The 18,581-nt window shown below is 35.3% G+C and overlaps 1 protein-coding gene across 2 annotated transcripts in view; it reads left to right on the forward strand.

Moving 5' to 3' along the window:
• The window catches only part of PXDN (peroxidasin), an 82,877-nt gene that overhangs the window by 11,806 nt on the left and 52,490 nt on the right, over positions 1-18,581 (forward strand). For both annotated transcript variants that reach the window (XM_005487240.4, XM_026793583.2), the window contains exons 2-3: positions 13,870-13,941; positions 15,304-15,375. In XM_005487240.4, the coding sequence (XP_005487297.1) occupies positions 13,870-13,941; positions 15,304-15,375 (144 nt within the window). The remainder of the gene's footprint in view (positions 1-13,869; positions 13,942-15,303; positions 15,376-18,581) is intronic.

An 18,581-nucleotide genomic window follows, 5' to 3' on the forward strand; every position in this document is an offset into this window, starting at 1 on the left:
TTTGAATTCCCACTGTACATAGAACACAAGCCAAATTACTTAGATAAGAGTTTTTCATTACCTTTCATTTACTTTTTTTTTACTCTGAATATCTACAAGGAATTGTTTCTTAATAGTGCTAGAATAGAGCAAGTGTCTGTCTCACATGTCAGACATTGTCTGCCACAGAATTTGTGTCCTGTTTGGTTGGTTGGTTAATTAAATAACTTTTATATACTTACTGGCTTTTGCAGGCTGACTTCACTTTAAAAATACCTGTATTTCTCTGAAAGAATATTTCATTTGTCAGGAATCAATCTTCTGGACAGTGTAAACAAAAAGTTGTTTTTTAAAAGAAGGTTATGATTTGAGTGGAATTAATTTATTTTATTTTTTTAAATTTTGAAATTTGAAGATAGTTCAACATTAGGGTAGACCCATAAAATAAATTAGTTTTAACATTCAGACCCACATGTAAGAAACTTGTGATAGCATCAGGATTTGTAAATCTTTTTTAGTGCCTTTGGATATTTAAAATCTGGGGTTTGTTTTATTTTGTTTTTTTTCTTGATTGGTGTCTCTTTCCTTATGTAAATCTGTTGGTTTAAACTGCATAGTGATGAAGCTTCAGTGGGCAGGAAATAAAATGTTCATTCAGTTCAGGCTTCTCTTCAGCTGTGTGGTTTGGACATGGGAAGGAGTTGTCCCTCCAGAGCCCTGTACAATCTCTCAGGAGAGATTTCAGCCACAGGACTGCTGCAGTAGCGCAGTATCTGACAACTGAGGAAACTTTACCAGTAGAAAATTTTTCATTTAAGTGCTGAGTTCTGGGTTTGTGACTTGCAGTCTTCAGCCTCTTCAGTTCCTGAAGTGTCTGAAGTGTTTGTGGAAGTCCCAGCCACAAACTGGTGTTTGTGTGCCTTTGGATCAGAGGGTATGTTTGTACTTCTGACCACTCTTAGAACACTGATCATTTAACTGTGGGTCCAGAGGATTCTTTTGCAGTTAAACTTAAAATTTGGTGATTAATACTTCTGGGAAATAATTTTTTCACAGGCTTTTAAGCCAAATATTTGACATAGCAGTGGTCTTAGTTAAGTGCAATATTACTAATTTATTTTTCAAGTCATGTAGGTGGGTTTTTTAGTAGTAGAAAAATTGTAAGAATCTTCTATTCAGAGCTGGAAATTATTTGGTAGATATATCTGCTTATTGAAATATCTGCTTATTGAAACTAAGATTTTTTTTCTTAAATGGCTGCAGATAGAATTTTTTTTATTATTTGGATTGCATATTAAAAGAAAATAGTAAGTCGAATGTATTTAAGTAGTTGGTCTATTAAGTGTATTAATGCTAGTATATAGCTACTTGTTTTCTCCAACTTTCTCTTTTAATTTACAAAACAGAGATTGTACGCTTTTGCAGTAAAAAAAAAAAAAACCCCAAAAAACCCCAACAATTCAGAAACACCCTGTGAAAGGTCCTTGGCTTTTTTTTGGCCAGCAGTAGTTGCTCATTCCTGCCCGTGGTCTTCACCATTTCTCAGAGTTAGCTGGAAAAGAAGCAAGGGAGGAACATTTGGTTTGTCTGAATCATTTCCCTGGTTTGGTGGCCCGGTGGTGATGTCTGAGAGAGGGGAGGAGCTGCCTCCTGAGCAAACCTGCTGACCTGCCCCTGGGGCCTCATCACACCTCAGAGAAAACCATAAAATTAGCTGAGTCTGTGATGCAGCTTGAAGGGGCAGTTTGGGCTAACACAGAGCTCTGAGTGCCCCTTCTAGAGGAAAAGCCCCCTTGCACTTTCTGTCCTTGCCAGGGATGCGAGTGCCACCAGTTCTTATGCTAGGTATTTATTATGTGGGTATTTTAAACCATCTGATATTCCTTAAAGGCAGGTTTGTACTTAATTGAATATTTTAGAGATACTTCTGGTATTTTCATGCTACTTTGGCAAGAGTAATCAAATGTTTGCACATTTTTTTTACATACACACTAGTCAAAAGTGTTGTTCTTTATGTTTGAGCTGAGGAAAGACCCCTTGAGAATCCCCATTTGCTATTACTGGGCAGCTTGGCTGCTCTCCATGTGGCCCAAATGGTATTTATATGACCTGGGTATAGCTAGTTTGTATGGGGTAATTAAAGCAAGAATGTCTGTTGAAACATGTTCAAAATAGAAAAATCAGATTGAATTAGAATTTTAAAAATGGCATTACACTGTGAAGACTGAAGAAGGATAAACTTGTCTTTGATTTTATTCAGAAGTTACTGTTTTTGTATTATGAACAACATGGAAGTATGTAAAAACATTCTGTCCACACATGTTTAATATTTTTTTCTGGTATCTTCAGTGTTGTGTCAATAGAATGGAATAATTACAGAGAGATTCAGAAGAGTGCTTTCTAATTGATTGTTGGCTTAATGCTGCCAGTATCAGAACTGCTAGGAAGAGGGTGCATGACAATGCAAAATAGATGTGATCTCCTGAGGCTACTGGAATTAAAAATACTGACAAGACTAGTAAGATTTTCTTGGAAATTTCAGATACATCCATAATTTTCAGCAATCCAGTTTTTCTAGCTGTTTTTAAAGATAGCCAATCAATTCAATTTAGGTAGAGAAAGAAGAAAAGAAATGTGCAGGAGAAGAAGTTGTAGGCTAGTATTGCTTAGCTCTACTTTTGCAATGTGAGGTAAAAGACAATGGGTATTGATTGAGTCAAGCTATGGAATATAATAAAAATGTATAAAGCCTAATGTTTATTATTAATCTTCTACTATTCTCTTGATGCATTCTATAAGGTAACTTGTTCCCTAATGAGTAGTAGCTCTAAAACTGCTTTTTGTTTATAATTTTGCTATCTGTGTGAGAATGGACATGATGTAAGAGGATGAGGGAAGCAATAATCGGTTCCCAGATGTTCTCTTCTCTGCATGTCATTAGGTTGGGTACTTTAGGGTTGAATGTAGCCATTTGCAGTACACTTCATAGAGAGAAAACAACTTCTCCCAAGAGACAGGAACGCCCAATTGCCTGCCTTGAGGCTGTCTGCACTCCTGAGGAAGGGGGAGATAAATATCAGAAGTCCTAAGGCCCCTGGTCCTCTGAGTGTTCTTTTACTGGAGCAGGAGGAGCTGGAAGCAGAGTCAGAAAGCAGCTAACTTATCTGCTCTTGCAGCCTGTTGTTAACCTCAGGAAGCAGAAAATTCCATTCCAAGAGTTGGAGCTTTTTCATTGAGGTGACCTGGGATTTTCCATGAAGTGGAAGGAAGAGCTGTTGCTTTGTCTAAAACCAGGGATCCAGTCTGCAGCCGAGTGATAGAGTGCCTGAATTTTTGTTGTTACTCTTTATGCAAGCCAACAGTGTTTCCATTTTAATAGTAAAATGTCCTTAGCATTCTACAAGAATAACTCTCCAAGTAAATTCTAGCACCTCCAAGTCTATTGGAATCTAATATACCTATCACTATTGGAAACAAATGGGAAGTACAAAACAGTTGGAAATATATTCCAACAAAACCTGCCTAGTGTATGGGGAAGAGTGACGCATAGATTTACAATGAATAAAAGCTTTTGAGTCAAATTTAGATGTTATTTTTAGATGCAGTAATTCCTTCAATTTTCCTCATCCTTTGGCTTGATGTTGGTCCTGAATTGCAGAACTTTTGTTTGAATTGAAGGAAACAAAATGGGCATTCTTTAGTAAGGCCATTGGCATTTTAGATGCCGGATGTTATTTATTGGCATAATAAATATAATACAAGCTCACAAGCACTGCATCAATGAGGCTGCCTGCCTCGAGGAAAGTCCCTAAAACTGCAGTGATGGGGAAACCACTCTTTTATACTGGCTCATTAGTTCACCTGTCCAGCTTGTTCATTCATTCAGAGCCCTCTCTCTCACCCGTGTTCAGCTGTAGGGTCTTTGTAGCTGAGATCTCAACCCTGCACTGATCCTCACCCAGCACAGGGGGTACCCACATGGGTGCTCCTGTGGGAGAGGTGCTGAGTGGCAGAGTTAGAAAGAAGCTTAAGGCACTATGGTAAAACACAGGTGATTATTCTGTGTTGGTTTTCAATTATGAATATGCACACTATTTGTATCCATTTTCCTGAGAAGTCTAATCTGCTACAGAACAAAATCAGAGTTGTATTTTTCCCTACTCATAACTATTTGAAGTTTTATGGTTTATTTCTTTTTAAATCTTTCAAGAGCTGCTGCTGCTGCAAAGAAAAAAAAAAAGCATGAACGTCAGTGTTTGAATTTTTTAAAGAAAAATAGTCAGTGCTATTCTTCACTTAAAGGTGTTTGTTTCTGCTGAGCAGAAACTGGAAACAAACATGCTCAAGCTGAAATTTGGGAGCAGACTATCTGATTTGGAAGCAGACTATTAGAGACTGTCTAATTTTTAACAGTGAATATAGTTTACTGCTATAAGGACTAGCAAGCCATTAGATTTTGCTTGATTAATGGTCTTGAATCACAATTTTATATATTTCTCAAAGGGATGGCTCAGCTCTGACAGCAATAATTGCCTTAAGAAAGGAATTTCTCTGTTGTTGTGTGGCTTATCTTGTGTGAGAGGTTCAGGAATGATAATGTTTCTTTCTGGCTTTCAGTTTTTTCCTCTGAGAATAGCAGTATTTCATGGACATAGAGTTTAGAATTAAGCATCCCCGTGAGACAGAGAAGTGGAGAAACAGTATTTATTTTACAGAATGGTACATGGGAGGAAAATAAGACTAATTTATGACTGCATAACATCAGAATTTCTGTGGTCTTTTCACAGTAGTAATTCACAGGACTGCTAACTTTAAAAGCAAACAAAACTAGTGCATTTGTTTCAGTGGTTCATGCTGAGCCATAAACTAGTCAGCTTCATATTTTGGTGTCTTCTTTAGCCTACTATAGAGGAGAAATGTAACTTTTTATTCAAAAGTCCAGTTGAAACTGCATATTCTTAAATATTAAAAAGGAAACCAAGAAAAGGTTGCATCTCCAGCTGCCACTAGTCCTCTAAAATATTGCATTGTATCACAGCTCTTTGCACAGACTGTGCCAACCATTAGTTTGATCCAAGACCTTTGCTACCTCAGATTTGTGGTAGTGCAGCCTGCAGATACAGCTGTTGTACTTTGTTTTATTGGGCATAGCACAAACACAGGACGAAACATCAGCCCTTTCCCAAGGTCATTTCTGTGAAAAATAATCAGTAATGAAACATTTGGCTGTGCTGTCAACAGCCTTTTCATTGTTTGGTTTCAGCAATAGATCCCCCTGAGAGAAATAAAGACAGATTTTGCCTTTTCTTGTAATTTCTCAGACTGCAGAAACAGCAATTGCATCTCTGAATTCTATCCATGCTGGTAAAACTAACACTAGTTGTGTTAGTTTGGTTTTGTTTTGGTGTTGTTTTTTTTTTTTTTTTTTTTTTTTTTTTTAAGATAGCATGAGAATTAGAAACCATTATAAAATAAAATTTCTAATTTCAAAATAATTTCTGTAGTGGATGAATATTGAAGGACTCTGAAAGTGGATAAGACAAAGAGCCACAATCACACCATGGTAAAATTTCCATGTATAATTTTTGGCAAGCCTACAGACCTAAAACTTTGGAGCAGCAAATCCCACTTGAGTCCTTTTAATGGCACTTTTAATGGCTGGTTAGAAATATTGGTGACGAGGGCAGAAAAGGGATCTAAAGACTTAGTAAGACAATACTGTAGTGCATTTGATTGAATTAACATGTAAATGTTTTCCTTTCAACTGTAATGGCAAAAAAATTGTTAGTTAAAACAAATCCTTAGCTCTTGGAGAAGGATATGTAATAAGCTCTGTGTTCACCAAAGCTGTAGCTGAAAAAATAGTTCTTAAGACATGTGAATTCAAAGTTCCTGTTAACAAATCATACATATTTGTGCAAATCAGATATTATTTTAATTAGATAATTGATATATCATCTAGACTTCATTATTTATATTTTCTGAAGCCTGGGTTTATGATGAAGGCGAGTACTGCCGAATGTTCTGCATCCTGTTTAACAGATTTCAATATTTTTGTGGTCCTACCATTTACTTTTGGTACTGAAATTACAGTATACTAAGTACTATTGACTATGATACACCCTCACCGTGTAAGAATAATGTTTTAATTTCCCATCTCAAAATGCAGTGGCTTTTTTATGTGCTGCATGCTAATGTACAGATAATAAAAATATCTCAATATAAATTAGAGAAAATTACATATTGTATGTAATAATTAGACTGGGGAAGATTAACCCAAAAAATGAAACACCAAGATAAAGAAGAATGATATAATTTTGTTTGTAAAAGAAGTTCTAGGGCTAAATCTGAAAAGGAGGCCAAAAAATCCCACAAAAACTTGGTTTCTCTAGTATTCCAGCCAGTGTTACACTGCTAACAGATGATTACTGTAAGTTGTGCTGCAGCTGCAAGTAGGATTTGGTTTTATGTTTTTAAGTGGTGTCTGTGTCTTTGTTTGTTCAACAAAGTGACACATTTTTTTTACAAAGCAGTAGTTAAAGCAGCATTAAAGTGTCATTGACATCATCCAGTTACTCCACTGACTTGATTATATAACATCTTTTGTGCAATTTTCATGCTCTGCTCTGTTTGAATGTTTTTACTATGCTGATGGCTGTTTTTCATTTCCTGCTGGGATGACCTTGAATAAAAAAAGAATAAGAATAAAGTAGACATAAGCAATGTAGTCTTGCTGGCATTTGCAGATCTTTTGTTCTGTATTGAGAAACATAGCAGTTTGGTGTTCAAGGTATAGGTTATTTCTGCTGAATAGTAATTCATCTGTAGTGGTTAGGAAAAAAATGTGTCTTATTTTGTTCTTTTGGATTTAGCAATGGTAAAATCATCTGGTTATGACAATTCCTACCTTACAAACACGTCATAAAAGTGCTAAATGCATGAGGGCAATTATGTAAACTTAAATTATTGATTTACCTTTTAAATCTAATAGATCTACAAATCTAATGTTTGTCTATTAATTTGCTCCCTTCTTTTTTTTTTAAAGGAAAATGAGATTAGCTAGTTTGCACCATTTTTCCAGATCCAGTATATATCACACAGCTGAAGGAATTTATTTTCCGTTTTGTCACTTCTTGTTGCCAGTCAGCATTTCGTATCTGGCCTTACAGATGAATGAGTGCACTGTGTTTCACATAAGAATCTTTCTCAGACTGTTTATAACACTCAATAGCAGAATGTTATGACAATGATAAATGCATAATTTTAAAGCTTGCATTATTTCTCCCACTACCTCCTTTTAATTTATCAGATTAAAGTAATGAAGATTATATTACCTTATACTTTACAATCACTTATAGAGGAAGAGGTTTAGATTTAAATAGTTTTCACTGGACCTTTAAAAAGCATCTACCTTCACAGCAGAAGTTGCACATTTGGGAACCTGTCCATTTTTAAAATACTTAAGACAGTAGTGTTCTTTCAGATTTTCTTTTCGGCTTTTACTGCTGTGGTGATTTTGCTTAGCTGAGGAAATAACTCTAAATTTTAAGTTCATTCATGTCTTGAATCAATGCTGGTGAACCCTTGAAACAAGGTAATGAGATACTTGCCTCCTTTTATTTTTGGTAGTAAAAATCAGGATTTGGTTTCATTGATAAATGCTTTAGTATTTTGCTGTCAAATGAGAACTGGTAATAAAAGTCATTAATGGGTCAGCATGGCATTTGAAACAGCATATTTATGACTAAGTTGGTTTTATCCAAATTGCCTTTGTCTTGTCCAAAGCTAACAGATATACAACTATTTTCAATTTCAAGTAGGAAATCAGATGCTTTCAATATGGCAGGCTAAAAAAAATGCAGCTCTTCAAAACTTCAGTTTAAATACTTTATTCTAGTGTGCCAGTAGTAAATTTGCTTTATTCTGTATTTACAGATACTGGTTTTGGAGACAGTCCTAGGATTTGGTGTTTTAAAAAAAAATTGTTTTGTTTTACTTGCTCTCCTTTTCATGTAGTGTTCCTTAACATGAATGTGTGAATCTGGTCCTTACTCTATGATACCTGGGAGCAATATGCTGGTCAATAGTCCCTAAAATAACTATAACAAATGTAAGTGCAATTTGGTGTTTAGGTTGATCTGTTGTTTGCATTTAGTGTTATTAAGCAAAGTAAGAGGATATTTTCATGTTTGGACTAGAAAAGCTTAAAACAGATCCTCGGAGATGAACAAATTATTAAAGGGGTCTTCTGAAGTTGGGAAGTTCAGGTGATATGAAGTAGTAGGTCTAACCAAAAAGTACTGAGTAAGACATAGTTTTATCTTGCACAATTGGTTGGTGTCAGTGCAACTAATGAGTGCTTGGTTTGACCAGCTGTGTGTGTCTTCCTCAGCCTTAACAGTGAAAACAATAACAAATTTGTTCTTTAATGTGACAAGGAAATGGGATCAAAAGTCTATTTTTGCATTTATATTTTTCAGTATCTATTGTATTTGTGGGGACACTTGTGGCAGGAAGGAATGATGAATCTGACTCCATGTTTTTAGAAGGCTAATTAAGTATTTTATGATACTATATTTTATTAAAGAATACTATACTAAACTATACTAAAGAATAGAGAAAGAATACTTACACAATGCTAAAAAGATAATGAAAACTCATGACTTTCTCCAGAGTCCCAACACAGCTTGGCACTGACTGGCCATTGAGTCAAAACACACCAGAAATCCAATGAAACAATCACCTCTTGGATAAACAATCTCCAAACACATTCCACATGAGCAAAACAGAGGAGAAGCAAATGAGATAATTATTGTTTTCATTTTTCTCTGAGGCTTCTCAACTTCCCAGGAGAAAAATCCTGGGCAAAGGGATTTTTCAGAAAATGTGAATGCCTCAAGTATCGGGAGAGGTATAAACAGAAGATCAAATTACATGTTGTGGTTAAAATCTTCCTTTTGCATATAGAATTCCCCTCTCAAGCATTTTTTAATAACAGGTGTCCAAAGCAAAGTTATCTCCCTTACTTAATCTAAGATTTTGGGGCTGTATTGGTAATTCTAGATTTGAAATCTCTTTAATTGTCTCATTTCTGTGACATGCAGAGTGAGTTTTTTTGTGAATGTCCTGATGTTATGCTATGCATACATACAATATCTCCCAAGATAGATGCTTTTAATTACATTATCACTTAATACATTGTTTCTATATCCATGTTACAATTGGCTAATTATATGTGTATATATAGAGAAGGATGACTGTAGAGGAAGCAGTAGCATAACATGTTAAATTTTGGGTTTAATTTTTTTATTAAAGATCTTAGTATTGGATCATGACAATTTCTTTTTCTGACACAGATTAAAATTGAAAAAAATGAAAGGCATTTTTAGTATGCTCTCTAGCAATGAGGGGATCTCTGGGACATCCTCCAAGCTCTAATAAGTCACAGGATGCCCAGTCCTCAAGGAGAGATGAGAAGTGCATGGCTGGGATGGATGAAGCAGAGGAGAAGCCCTGGTGTCTTTCCTACTGCTGCTCCAGCAGTTCTTTATAAGGAATTTTCACATTTGTCCTGCTTAGGATGACACTTTTTGTAATAACTGCTGACTAATGAGTGCTTATTGTCTGAGATCAGTAGGTTACCATTGGTGGAGTGATGACTTGGACTGACCAGTTCTGGTGTGAAGTATGCACAATCTGATCCAAAGGTGGCTGCCTTTTGAGGTGCATGATGAGAGCACATGATATGTTCTTCACAACCCTACTTTAAATCCATCTGACTTAGAGCATTTAATGATTTTTCTGAATTTGATGAAGCAACAGAATCTTTAAGCATATGCAAAAAGGGACCTGAAATAATATTATTGAAATATGTCAAGTCTAACCCTTTATAAAAGTAATGAAATTATAATCCTTACCTTTCCACCCTGTATGTTGCTTAGCAATAACTAGAAAGAAAAGAATAAAGGAAAACTGCACTTTAGGCATTTTATATAAAATGTTGCACTTTTACATTCAGTGCATGGTTCGATCTAAGCAAAAACAATCCTTTCTCTCAGAGATTTCAAACAGAAACTTCTTTAATTAGTTCTTCCTGTAAGTTGCTTGATGTTTATGGTCAATTTTGTACTGTTTGCTGTGTACCCTGTGTGACTGTCATATGTCCAAATAGTTATTAAGGTCTTTAGTATTTATAAAGTGTTAATTTGTAAACTTGCAATTAATTCATATGGCCCAATGTTGCCATACCCCATTAGGATGTTTTAAGAGAGAAATCCTGTCTTTCATTACTGCACGCTGCCAGTGCAAGCTTTAAAGAATGTCCTGTCCTACAGTGCCAGGATGTGCCATGGAAGCATTGGATCTTATGGGACAGCAATGGTTTTCAATTTTTATATACTTAGAAATTTTCACTGTGTTTAATTAAATAAAAATATTGTTGAAAGTTAATTTTCAATGCTAAATTAGAAATAGTTTAAAATGGGCACTGTAAAGAGGGGAGATAAATGGATGCTGTTAGCTCACATACAGAATTTATTAAGAGCAGGATTAATTTTCATCCAGACGAAAAGTGTCTGCAGCACATTTCTCATTTGCTTTGTGACAGAAAAGGAAACATACACAAATATTATATTTACTTCCATGCCATCCATGTGGGCCTTAGGGATCTTCCCAGAGCCCTGTTCAGGTAACAGAATGCAGGAGCCGGCAAAGCCAGAGTGTGTGTGCACACCCTGCCTGGGACATGTCCTGGCCATGGCTGCTTGCAGGGCTGTGGGACCATGGCCATTCCCAGGCACTGGAATGTGAATCTCAGGAGCATCCAATTGCTAAATTGACCGCCTGCTCCCTGGCACGTTCTTGGCCCACGCAGCCTCGCGCTCTGCCGAACATTTCCTGGTCATGCTCCATGGATTAGCGCAGAACAGAGCCTCCTGAGTGCAGCCAGGAATAAAATAACCCTTGAGAGTGTTCAGTTTGCTGGCTATCATGGACGTGTTTTGTTTGTTATTCAAGCAAGACATGCTTCAAAATGATGGGCTTGGCTTCTGAGGAAGCCTGTGCAGCTGAAGTGGATTTTTCAGCTTGAATTATGTTGTCTAGCTACAATTTTAAGAAGTAAATGTTTTCACTTTGAAACATAGTAAAAGAGACAATCTGAATTAGTTGTAAGAGATTTTTATTTTAAAAACCAAATGCATGACATTTATTTTTGAGTTGTTAGGCAAAAATTGTTAAATACCCTAAAATTCAATGCCGTCATCACAGGTGTTTGCATTTCTTTAAATGGTAATTTCATTTACTGTTTAAAGATTAGGAGAGGGAAAAATGACAGTGACAACTGAGTGGCTTCCCTGAGTCTGCTGTTTTAACCTCCTGGTGCACTTTGGCCGGTCAGTGGGAGTCAGGCTTGCTCTGGTCCAAAGCACAGCATCCAGCCAGGATATGTCAGTTTGTCAGAGTGAAATGGGGAGCAGTGAACAAGGTGAAAGAGAATTGAATGGGCAGGGAACAGGCTTTTGTGAGTGACAGTCATGTGGCACAGTTGGGCCGGAACTAGTCAGAAAAAAAGGGTCAAGAAACCTCATCATGCTGATTGACCACACATTATTTCAGCAACACAAAATGCCTTTGAAGATCTGCTCCACAATGGCCTATTTGTGCTACCCATACTCATTTTTCAGTTTTAACACAGTCCTCATTCCTGCCATTCACTCTCCAAGGGGACATTTCCGATTGCTGTTGGGCTTTTGCTCTGAGCTCTTCTGTTCTCTGAAATCATTCTGTTATCATAAGCTGGATATGGTGTCTGTGCTGTGGGGGCATGGCATTTCTCTGATTTCTGCCAATTCTGTTGGATGCAATCTTTCACTTCAATAAGTGAAGATTTCGTCTATTGTTTATGTGAATTGTATATACCACACCCCCTAAATTAATGCATGCAATGAAATTTCTATTTCCTTTATCCACTTGTTTATTTTCTTGTTGTATAGGGAAATTATTACAGTTTGACAGATTTCTTCTTTAGAAGTCTTCAGTGGTTATGATTTAACTTTTATCTTCTTAATTTGAGAGCTGTTTAACTCTTTATTTTGGGGATTTTGTGCTGAAAATTAATGAAAATACTTTGAGTGAACACTGATAAATGTTACTTCCTTTGAAGGAGGAAATATTCTTTGAATGAATGGACCAAATTTATAATACTACATTGTAGTAAGGTTAACATTGTTTTTTCCCTCCAATTTTAATTGTAGTATTGACTTTGAACAATACATATATATTCTTCATAATTTTACTTACAGATATATATACAAAATATACTGTGCGCTAGAGAAAATTTATGTGCTGTGTTTTATTGCAGCTCCCTTTTCTCATATTTTTATGTAGAATGAAAATGAATGGGTAGAATTTCAAACCTGATGTCTTCTTTAGCTTTAACAATATGAGAAGGGCAATAGTGTTAGGAGTTGAGATAAGTATCACTATATATGATGTTACATGCAGCTTGGTACTGCATGCAATAATGCATGTAATTACTTTGCCTGGTGTTCCTAATCCCCAGATATCCTCAAGAGTTACTGCAGAGTCGATTGGATACATCAAAAGGGGGGTGATTTTGCTGCTGACCCAGGGGATTGGCTCCTTGCTAGCATTCATGAAAGATTTAAACTTTTATTTATTGTCTTTGCACTGATGTAGGGAATAGGCCTACTTGTCATATGGATGAATGTTCATTATTTTATATCTAAAAAAAGAGGGTATTAGGAGCTAAATATTGCTAGTTGTAATGGTAATTTGAGGCTTTTGAGAAACACTGTTTCCAATATTCTATTAAAGAATATTGAATTTTTGCACTTTTGAATATTTTAATCAAAATTAATCAAAATTAAAATGCTCTTTCAGATGATCTAGAAAAATCAAGAAAAGTAAAGTGGTATGTCATGTCCAATGATTCTTACTGAGGGATCTGCTGTATCTTCTCTCAGTGCAGGATATGACATTCCATGGTTGTTTGGAATATCTTGGCACCTGAGGTTCAGAGGCAGCATCTCCTTCTCATCAGGAACATATGTGTATGACACATAAAACGTCTGAGTGATGGGCAAAACAATGCTGTTAAAGTAGAACTAAATAAGTGCTTTTGTGAAGAACAAGTTAGGGTTTTAAAAATTTGCGTTTCTAAATCTGGAAATCCTCAGGTTGTTGGGTGTTGTGTAAAGGGGCTTTCCAGCACATCTACAGGCAGTTTAACTACACATCTAAATAAAAGATAGAAGTTTGCATCTCTCATTTTTTCCAGTCACTGATCAAGTATTTTGGTGGAGTGTAATGCAAACAGAACCACATGTCTAATCCTTTCCCTGCAATGAACAGTAGGCCACATCCTAAACCACTAACATAGAAAAAGTCCTTCTGAGGCCATTATTCCAGAGCAGAACAAGTCCTGATGGGTGGATTCATGAGGAATGATGCTTAAATATGTTCTTCATAAAAGACTTCAGACAACTATTCCTGCCATTAGTGCAGCCTCAGCCAGTGGGGTTGTATGGGATTGGGATGCAGCTGATTGAGTTTTGTCTGCTCTTCTGTATTTCTTTTAACCAAATTGCAGAGAGACTTTTGTTAACATATTACCTGTGCAAATGCAGAGCACATTTGTTTTAATTGAGACCAGGCATGGTGCAAAGATTACAATTGTGACACATTTGTGAATCCTCTCCTAAACTTGTCAAACAGCCTTTGGAATTGTTTTGCTTTGGAATTGTGTTGTGTTTTATGGACAGAAGCTGGTCAGTCATCACAAAAGACTTGTGCTTAGTTCATTTTTTCATATTAAAAAATACGAAGCTTTTTTAATTACATGATTTTTTTTCTTTTTTTATTCTACAGAGACCTGAGGTTTAATAGGATTAAAGAAATCCAGCCTGGAGAGTTTAGAAGGCTTAAAAACCTGAACACACTGTAAGTCCTTTTTCAACCCTAAGACCCTTTCCCTTTTGACTTAATATGATCAATTTGATAATGTGTCATATTTGCTTACTTTTCACAGATAAGTAGTCTCATAAATTTGAGCTGTAGCATTTACACAGATGGGAGAAGTGGGGATTAAGACCAAAATATTTGAAGGCAAAAATACATGTATGTTTATCAAAATAAAAAGAAAATTATTTGCATACTAGTATTTTACTGATACACTTTAATTGAATTTCATGAAAAAATGCAGACCATTATTGTAAGATTTTTTTTTCTGACATGGTGCTAAATTGTTTTGCTGGAATATCACATAATAAACCATGGGGTTACAAGAAAGCTGATTAAAGGCTGAGATGTGCAAATGTGTTACAGTTACAAAATATTTGACAAATTCTGATATTCTGAACACTCCTATTCTAATGTGCTTACCAGGACAGGCAGGAGTCAGATGTTTTTGTTCCTACTGAGCTGCCATTTATGGAGATCTTTGTTATCGTTTACGATTGTAAAGAAAAGTCTTTCTAAAGGACCTTTTACAACCAACAATACAATTAGTATGAGTATTATAATTTTAACTTTGTATCTGCTCTATCATTCCTTCAGGCATCACTTTTAAAACAAATGCATGAATGTTTCTCTTCTTTAATATATTAGCAGGCACAAGGAGGAATTAAGGCAGACAATTATTTTCACTTTTAAATGTACATAATTTATGATTGCAAATGTGACTGTTTCCCAGAACACAAGTAGTGTAAGAGCTGAAATACAGTTGTGATGTCAGTGAGCTTTGGATCACTATTTATCTGCAGGCAATCATGGCAAATGTACTGAAACATCTTGTACTCTATATTCACACCAGAAGAAATGATAGGACTTTCCCCAAAATGTATATTGTCCAAATCTGTGCTGCCAAGATATTCTTGCTAACTGTCCCTATTTCCAGTCTCCTTTGCTCATACTTCTGTTTGCAACTGATCCCCAGTTTTGAATTACAATTTCTGCCAGATATCCAGCTCAAGTTTTAACTGTCCAAATCACTGGTCTGATATTCACAAGTCCCAGATAAAGACAGGATACATTTGAATTCCTTTTGCTTTATAAAACCAGTGTATGAGGGATGAGTGCAAATCTGTGCATACAGACAGTTGTGTTCCTATACGATGTAAAGGCCCAGTACACAAGATATTGCTGAGAAACATCTGGGAAAAGTCACTTCAACTTTTTTTCTCTAACAGATACTCCTAGGGGAAAAAGCATTTTCTATTTCATACTATATTGCCCCTGCTTTTACACTTTTTTCCCTAGTGTTTCTTTATGTTAAAATAAATGGTTATTTATTTCTTTTTGTAGGCTTCTAAACAACAATCAAATCAAAAGAATTCCTAGTGGGGCATTTGAAGATCTTGAAAATCTGAAATATCTGTAAGTTAAATGAAATGTCACTTCACTGTGTTAACAGCTTCTTCAGTGAGAAAGTTCTAATCTGACATGGTGATATCTGACCCACTATATCAGGAGATAAACTGCACTGAAAGTCTGTGAAATGAATTTGTGGGTGGGGGCAACTGTTTTTCTCTAAGTTATTGCTAATAAAAGACTGCTGTCTGTAGGCAATCCACTTTGAAGGACTTACTAGTTGCTGTTCATTATATGCAACTTATAATTTAAGAAGGGATACATTGAAAGGTGAAGGAAACCACCTCTTTAATTGTTCACTGAAACCTTCACACAGGTACTTTTTGTCTTTTGAAAAGTGATTCGAAAGTAGCTAGTCCAGAGGTTGTGTCAGCAGAAGCTTGTAATTTACCTAAGCTTATTAACTATCCCTAAATTTTTCACTGAATTCATAAGTGAAAAATTTAGTCAAACCCAAAATATTAGAGGATGTATATGATTTGCTGTTCCAGGTTTTCAGTCAGCCTGTATATTTTAAGCCTAACTTCTCTCTTTTTTGACAAACATACCAAGGTTGTTAATTATATGAATAAACAAAAGGCATCAAAATGTTATTTTTGTCTGTGTACTAGACTAAAGCTGCATAGTTAGTTGTCATGGATTCTCAGCTCTAGTTTCTGGAGACGACCTTATGGATTGTCATTTAGAAAAGTTTCACTCCATTGTCTTGGAGTATTGATTGATGGTTACTTGAATGACATACAGAAGAAAAAGGTCACATTGAGATTTCATTGCTTCGGAAACAATTCAGAAGCTGAAATTTCCATGCAGTTTCCAAGAATACAGCCAGAAGACCTCTAAGGAGGTGGGAGCAGGGATAAAATCACATAAATTTCTGCAGACACATTTGCCTGTTTTTCCAAGTTGTGCTTGATTATGTTTCCTGCTCTCCTTTTTATGTGTATTGTCTTTCAGTAATGAAATTGTTTAACATCTACACAACAGGAGGGAAAAGGCTATTGAATAGACTGTTGCCAATGAATGATTAAAGTCCATGATGATTGTATTTGTTACAAGAAATGTCTGCATGTAGTAGTATAGTACATAAGATTTTACTATGTGAGGTTTGCTAAACTTCTTTCCATAGTCAGCAACTGTACAAAGATTTTTCTTGATTCTTATTACTTTTTTGTTTTCACATGCTTGCCTATGCCTAGCTGTAGTAAACCTGAAATAAAACTTAACAATGCAGAGTGTTCAGTTAAATGAAAATGTGACAAAAGATAACTGAACTCTGATTTGTATTCATATACACGTAGTAATGGCTGTCAGTATCTGTATTATTAAGAGGAAGATATTTTATTTTCCTGTTGTTCCCTGGGAAATTTAAATATAAAGTTCAGTGTGGTAATTTATTCAACTGCAGGGAGGTCTTTAAAGCTGTCCTTTGTTTTAAAAAAATAAATGAAGGGGTTTTTTGCCTGTTTCAAAGGCTGTGACAAATGTTTAAATTGAACAGCCTTAAAGTTAAAAAAATTTGTGGTACTGGTCAGGTTATCAATACAGAAAACTTAGATGTAACAAATCAATACTGTTCAGCAGTTAAAGTTTCAGCTGAGTTACTGAATGCTAACTGTATTCTATTAAATGAAGAGAATAAATCAAAACATTTCTTTCCAAAAGGATTCACTGAAGTAGAAATCAGGGAGGAGAGATTGTGCAAATGTTAGAAATACTGCTCAGATTGTACTATTATGAAGTCAAATCACCTGGACAAGTTGAGATTTAGTATCATCTGGTCCTGTTGATATTTGCAAATCTAACTTGTACTGTCATGTTTCATAAAACTAGATCATTGATCCATGATGTTACTTCTGTTCTCATGACAACTTGTACTGGATTGCATGTGGTTCTGAAAATGTATAATTCCCTGACTAATTTTAAAAAACCTGTGATTTCTCAGTATCCCTGATTTAGCAAAATGTGAGTATATATAAATATAAAATCTATAACAATTAGTAAACATGCATATTTAAAACTAAAACCAGTCACAATTATATATTTTTATATAAAATATATACAGTATATCACAGTGTATTTATTTTTTTTAAGCCAGTCACTGAGAGATAGATGTTAAGATCCATTCCTGTATGACTGCTGAAGATCAGCTATTGCACTTTCAAACAAAATTTTTTTCAACAGGATCTAAATCAGGATTTTCAAATGCTTCTTTGTACTACCCCTTTCTGAAGCTGAGCTTTTAGTTTTATGAGGAGTGTATGTTACCACAGTTATCTGTATGAAGAACACATTTTGATGAAGAGTAATTTTTTGTCAATTTTCTCTGCATTAAAAGTATTCATCACTGTAAAACTTGGTCTTTGCATCATCAAAAGAAAATTGTGCACATAATTTTTTTACATTTTTTTAGGATTTTTTTATTGTCTTGTTCTTTATGTAATTGAAATTCTGGCAATTATAAAAGCAGTTTTGTGTGATTTTGCTGTGCTGTTTGTGGTAATAATTTGGTTTTGTATTAATATACTAAAGGTTGGAAAGAATGAAATGTAATTATTGTTTTGTTGTGAAATCAAGAGGATACTTTTTTTTTTCTTTTTCTTCTGATTCTCTGCTTTTCTGTCAATCTGTCTTTACTCCATATACTTCAGTGTTGGCAATAAAGCTCTTTAGTAAGCTTCCCAACCTTATAGTATAGATGCAGGTAAATTTGTGGAAACATGATAGGATAATTCTTCCCAAGCCTAAAAGTCAACAGTTTATTCTCCAAGAGAGAAGATAGCTGGGAATTGAAAGTAGGCACATTATTACCATTGCAACATGTAGAATATTAGAAGATTTTGGAATCAGAAGTGGAAAAAATGAATGTGAGTTAAAAAAGGAAGAAGTCAGGAGGAGATAGGGAGAAATTTATAATATTGGTTAGCAATTAAAAACCTTTCCAGATAAGGAGAACATATATTGGGCATTTACACAGCAGTGAGCTAGAAGATAACATGAAGGAAGTGAAAGCAATAAAACTGGGCAATGAAATTTGTCAACAACATTGTATGTTGGCCTGGTATGAAATGCATAGATGAGGAAACAGACATGAAAGTATTACCATGAGCATATGGTTAATGGTAATTTGTGAGACTTATGAAGTGTGTCAGTTCCAGAAATGCCAACAGGGAGCATGCAAGTTTTGTTTTGTGTCTGGTGAATGAAGTAATAAT

Source organism: Zonotrichia albicollis, chromosome 3 (genome assembly GCF_047830755.1).
Source record: "Zonotrichia albicollis isolate bZonAlb1 chromosome 3, bZonAlb1.hap1, whole genome shotgun sequence".
NCBI classification, from domain to species: domain Eukaryota; kingdom Metazoa; phylum Chordata; class Aves; order Passeriformes; family Passerellidae; genus Zonotrichia; species Zonotrichia albicollis.